The sequence below is a fragment of the Periplaneta americana genome, chromosome 11 (assembly GCF_040183065.1).
Source record: "Periplaneta americana isolate PAMFEO1 chromosome 11, P.americana_PAMFEO1_priV1, whole genome shotgun sequence".
NCBI classification, from domain to species: domain Eukaryota; kingdom Metazoa; phylum Arthropoda; class Insecta; order Blattodea; family Blattidae; genus Periplaneta; species Periplaneta americana.
Genome location: NC_091127.1, coordinates 10,518,213 through 10,524,212, shown reverse-complemented (window position 1 = coordinate 10,524,212; position 6,000 = coordinate 10,518,213). Strand labels below are relative to the sequence as shown.

At 36.5% G+C, this 6,000-nt stretch overlaps 1 protein-coding gene across 1 annotated transcript in view; it reads right to left on the bottom strand.

Annotated features, from left to right (window-relative positions):
• Window positions 1-424: 424 nt before the first annotated feature.
• Window positions 425-6,000, bottom strand: part of LOC138708787 (small integral membrane protein 14) — a 33,027-nt gene continuing 27,451 nt past the window's right edge. Inside the window, exon 5 of the mRNA XM_069838964.1 lies at window positions 425-1,389. Within this exon, the coding sequence (XP_069695065.1) occupies window positions 1,345-1,389 (45 nt within the window). The 3' untranslated portion in view covers window positions 425-1,344. The remainder of the gene's footprint in view (window positions 1,390-6,000) is intronic.

Sequence of the window (6,000 nt, the reverse complement as noted above, 5' to 3'; positions counted from 1 at the left end):
ACTTCGTGATTTAAGACGGCGCTTATTCCGTCAGATCCCGGCCAACTAGTCACTCATAACGAGTGCACCTCAGCACATGTGTGGACTTCGGTCCTAGGTTCATAGATATCTATGACGTAGTGCAGAGGGCGGCCACTAGAGGGAACCCAAGAGTTGGAACTTAAACTGAGACGATTCTGTCCGACACCGGGATGGGTATCCAGTGTGGCTTAGTGGATAAAGCATCAGCACATAGAGCTGAAAACCCGGGTTCAAATCCCGGTGCCGGAGAGAATTTTTCTCCGTTCCATTACTCTTTCATCATGTAGAGGCCTGCCTTATGTTAATGAATCCATCAAAATCTCAATTTTGCAAATTTTGCAGTTAGCATGTTTTGCAAAAACGGTCCTCAATTCCAAAAACACACGAAAAATAAAATATCTAGTTGTAAGTGGTGCATTTTATTTTAAAACATCTCAATTACATGTATATAATACTTATTTGTATGTACTGTATACTTTAATACATTTGTATATAACTTACTTTCTTCCAGGCCATCTATATACACTCTGTCCATTTTTAACTACACAGTCAACAAGATGTTTTGATTTTTAAGCAACGAAAGTACAACAAACTAGTGTGCCGCATATTAGACAAGCCCAATTAGGAATGTAAAGTCCTTTATACATCTTGCTTGTACCAATTTCAGCAGTATTCCTTTTTAAAAGACCTCGAGATTTGAAAAAAGAATTTCTTTTATCTGCATTCCTACAGATAATCTCCAGGTTCGCTGTGCAAGGTACAAGCAACAAATATCATACATGAAATGAACATTAGTAGGGCACTCAGCGAAATAAGAAAATGTCAATATTTAGAGCTATAAAATCAAAACATGTACAATTGGCAAAATAATATCATATATATATTGTGCTACCTAAAAGTGCATCAATCTTTTAAAATAAAGCCTCACACTATACATATTCCTTTCTCACAGAAAGGACAAACAATTTAATTTCCACAGGAGATCCATGAAGAGAGACAAATAAAATAAGTGCTGGTAGAGAGTGAAATTACACAACTTAAAAATGTGCCTTAGGACCTCACACGAATCTGCCATAAGTATAATAGTGCCAAAAAATCCTTAACCTTGTTGGCTTCTGCTGCAAACAAACTTCTTAAGAAATCTTCCCAGTAAATGCGACTAGTTCTTCTTCTTCTTCTCATACCCACTTACAGTATACGGTCTTTGGTGGCAGTAGATCAACATATGAGCCAACAAGTTGGAAGAAATGGTTGGAATTAGTTCCATTTTATATTTTCTGGAGTGATGTAAATGGCAGAAACGGCAATAAAATTTTGTCAACTTCAGTTCACAGCCGGTGGAGGCGCAGGTGGAGTGCCACGAGGACCCTACAAAATTAAAAACAACTCACAGCAACATTTCAAACGAGCTCCATTCTGAAACAATAACAATTCAATTAAGTAACTAATCAGGGAAACAATGGCAATTCAATTAAGTAACTAATCAGGGAAACAATGACAATTCAATTAAGTAACTAATCAGGGAAACAATGACAATTCAATTAAGTAACTAATCAGGGAAACAATAACAATTCAATTAGGTAACTAATCAGGGAAACAATGACAATTCAATTAAGTAACTAATCAGGGAAACAATGACAATTCAATTAAGTAACTAATCAGGGAAACAATGACAATTCAATTAAGTAACTAATCAGGGAAACAATGACAATTCAATTAAGTAACTAATCAGGGAAACAATGACAATTCAATTAAGTAACTAATCAGGGAAACAATGACAATTCAATTAAGTAACTAATCAGAGAAACAATGACAATTCAATTAAGTAACTAATCAGGGAAACAATAACAATTCAATTAAGTAACTAATCAGGGAAACAATGACAATTCAATTAAGTAACTAATCAGGGAAACAATGACAATTCAATTAAGTAACTAATCAGGGAAACAATGACAATTCAATTAAGTAACTAATCAGGGAAACAATGACAATTCAATTAAGTAACTAATCAGGGAAACAATGACAATTCAATTAAGTAACTAATCAGGGAAACAATGACAATTCAATTAAGTAACTAATCAGGGAAACAATGACAATTCAATTAAGTAACTAATCAGGGAAACAATGACAATTCAATTAAGTAACTAATCAGGGAAACAATGACAATTCAATTAAGTAACTAATCAGGGAAACAATGACAATTCAATTAAGTAACTAATCAGGGAAACAATGACAATTCAATTAAGTAACTAATCAGGGAAACAATGACAATTCAATTAAGTAACTAATCAGGGAAACAATGACAATTCAATTAAGTAACTAATCATGGAAACAATAACAATTCAATTAAGTAACTAATCAGGGAAACGATGACAATTCAATTAAGTAACTAATCAGGGAAACAATGACAATTCAATTAAGTAACTAATCAGGGAAACAATGACAATTCAATTAAGTAACTAATCAGGGAAATAATGACAATTCAATTAAGTAACTGATCAGGGAAACAATAACAATTCAATTAAGTAACTAATCAGGGAAACAAGACTGAGAAGAACAGAATACGAGGGGGATTAAAAAAGTAAGGTAACAAGAGACATATTCCTCTCTTGTTCGAATTTTCCGACAGGGCCGCAGCAGCAGACCACAGCTTTATCAAGCAGCTCCATTAGCTGGCACACATGTTGGTCAATATCAGTTGTAAGATGGCTGCATGTTCGGAAACATGGTCAAACAAGTAAGTATAGTGTGATCTGGTTTTTGCATCTGAAGGGCACTTCTTAAGGTACGGTCACACGTCGCTACTTTTGCAGTGCTGCAGTAAAAAAAACTGCGCAACTCTCGTACTGCGATGTGTGAACAACGGTGCAACCCGAAAAGTAGCGGCTGCCAAACCTGCTGCACGCTACTTTTCCATGCTGCACGTAGCTTAGAAGTAGCGACGTGTGAACAGGGCTCTCAGGGTTGCAGCCGCAGCATTTTTGATATCGGTTTTGTTGAAACTTTTGCTGCAGTTGCGACCAGTGTTGCCACCCAAATGTGCTAATGATACATTTATTGTTTGGATGTATTTTAATGTTAGATGTGATGAAAATAAATTATTTGTAACAGTTATTAAATGCACAACACAGTGTGAGCATATTTGCTGACGATATAATTCATTTTTTTAGTTTTCAGTAGCGTAGTTTCAAACAGGAGGGTTGCCAACATTGATTATGTGAATATGCTGTTTGTTATCATTTAAGTACATAGGCATTTTTAAAAGCTTTATAGTAAAAATAATGCCAATTTCTGAATGCTAGTTAGGACAGAAAAGCAAATAATAGATAAGTAAGCTTTCGCATGAGTTTCTTAATAATGCGAATATAACCACAAAATGTATATTGAGAAGTCAACACGGAGATGGAAACCTGCAGCATGACTGCAGCTGCAAAAGTAGCGCCTTGTGTGTGAACAGACTCGCAACCTCCAGTTGCAACTTTTGCTGCAGTAGGGTTGCGCAGCACGAAAAGTAGCATGCAGCGTGCTACTTTTGGTTTACATGTGAACACGACACGCAACTTTTGCAGCTGCAGTACAAAAGTAGCGACATGTGACCGTACCTTTACTTACTTATGACTTTTAAGAAACCTGGAGATTCACTGTCACCTTCATATAAACCCTCCATCGACTTGTACTTGTTATAGGATGGTTGTTGTATGCTTCCCTATTTTCACACTAAAGTGTTCTAACACGCTGACCCTATCTGTATTTCCTGTATTAAAAGTGATTACTGAATCATAGACTTCTAATTCCAGAGTTTTTCTTCCCATAAATGCGTTCTTTGGAACCCTGGACCAGATCACGTTATTAAACGATTCATTTACATTTTGAGTCCTGTCATGAAGACACTTTGGAAGTAGCTGTGAACTTAGGTTTTCATAAACTGGCTTTATGGCCAACATTACAGCTTTGTCAATGTTTTTACTGTTGTGGTATTCATCAAGTTTTCCAGCTGTTTCAGCTTTTAAAAATTTGCACCACTCTACTGAACACATATTATGCAATCGTTTTGCATTAGTTGAAGCCCTACGAAAATAAGTGGCCCAGACAGCTGTCCTCATTTTTTCTAAATTGTTTGTGTTGTCTCTAATGGCTTTACCATAATAAGTTTGAAGATGATCTATTGTAGCATTACTGAGACGACCCCTGATTGTTTTCCCATCAGATAGTACGGTTGCACCTAACTGTTGTTTCTATTTTCTCAACTGCATACCCAGTCTCTCTTGCACATGACCTGTACATTCTAATTTATTTACACTAGTGTCACCATATGGCTCGCTTTCACAGACAGTTTTGTAAAACTTGGAATCACCGTCCCCAAGAAAATTAATGTATCTGACACCATATCTTTCCTCAGAACGTTTAAAAATTCATGTTGAATCTTTCGTACCGGTACACTACTTTTAACACTTGAATATAAATAATTGATTAAATGGCGATCTTACTCGTGTTAATTATGTAAGCATGTGCGGCTTACAGCTGTTTCGGTGCTATTGGACACCATTACAATAACATAAATACAGACATGGAAATCCTATACATACAACCCAAAAACCAAAAACTCAACACACTAGAACAATATGAAATATATAGACACACTAAAACACACCCTAGTCAAATTCTCAACACACAGATCAATTTCAGAACACACACACTATTTGACACAACTCTTCATCACACGAATGCACCCACACAACAGGCAGCTAAGTTGAGATAGCGCCGAGATCTAGTAGGCTCTGAGGATGGTGTCCAATAGCACCGAAACAGCTGTAAGCTGCACATGCTTACATAATTAACACGAGTAAGATCGCCATTTAATCAGTTGTTTAAAAATTGTTACAGCTGATGCAACCTCCATCCCCCAACTATTACCTCTATAGCTTTTCAAACATTCTCCTTCATGTTTATCACCATCTTCTTTGAAAGAATACATCCCTGACAGTATTTTGTTAATACAAGGGTGTGTCAATAACGGTACTGATTTTTTTTTCTGAGATTATGCCTTCTTCTATTGATATTCAATTACATACTTACAAAATAATCCCCTCCTGATGTGATATATTTATTCCAGCGTTCTATCCATTTTTCAAAGCACTTACTCAAGCCCTTGTCTGACAGTCTGTTTAGTATACCCGAAATTGCACTATTAAGTTCATTATCTGTTTGAAAATGGTGTTCACGAAGCACTTTTTTCACTTGTGAGAACAGGTAAAAGTAGCACGGTGCTAGATCTGGTGAATATGGTGGGTGTGGCATGACTTCAATGCCTAGTTCGCTGATGTGTCTTGTGTAGCAGGGGCTCAATGGGCAAGGGCTTTGTCCTGGTGCAGAATCCATCCATCGTTCACAAGTTCAGGTCTCTTTTCGGCCAATTTTCTCTTCAGTGGTCCCACAAGTGAAAAAAGTGCTTCGTGGACGCCATTTTCAAACAGATAATGATCTTAATAGTGCAATTTCGGGTATACTAAACAGACTGTCAAGAAAGGGCTTCAGTGAGTGCTTTGAAAAGTGGGAAGAACATTGGAATAAGTGTATCACATCAGGAGGGGATTATTTTGAAAGTATGTAATTGAATATCAATAGAAGAAGGCATTATCTCTGGGAAAAAAATCAGTCCTGTTATTATTTGACAAACCCTCGTATAACAACATAAAGAATTTTTCCTGTGTCAATACTCAATGCACTGGCACACCCATTATTAGATTTAAAACCCCTCTTTTGCCATGTTCCATCAAATCCTATCTGTACAACCATTACTTATTTCTACTGCATCTACAACAGCATCTTTCACTGTTTTATTGGCAATTAGTTTTACTGAGTCACCAAGAACTGTTGCATATTTAGAAGTGTTTGTAGCGGGTGTGGAAATATTTAAAATTCCTGACAGCACTTTTCTTGCACCAAACTCCTCCCCAATACTTCTGAGTCCATAAACTC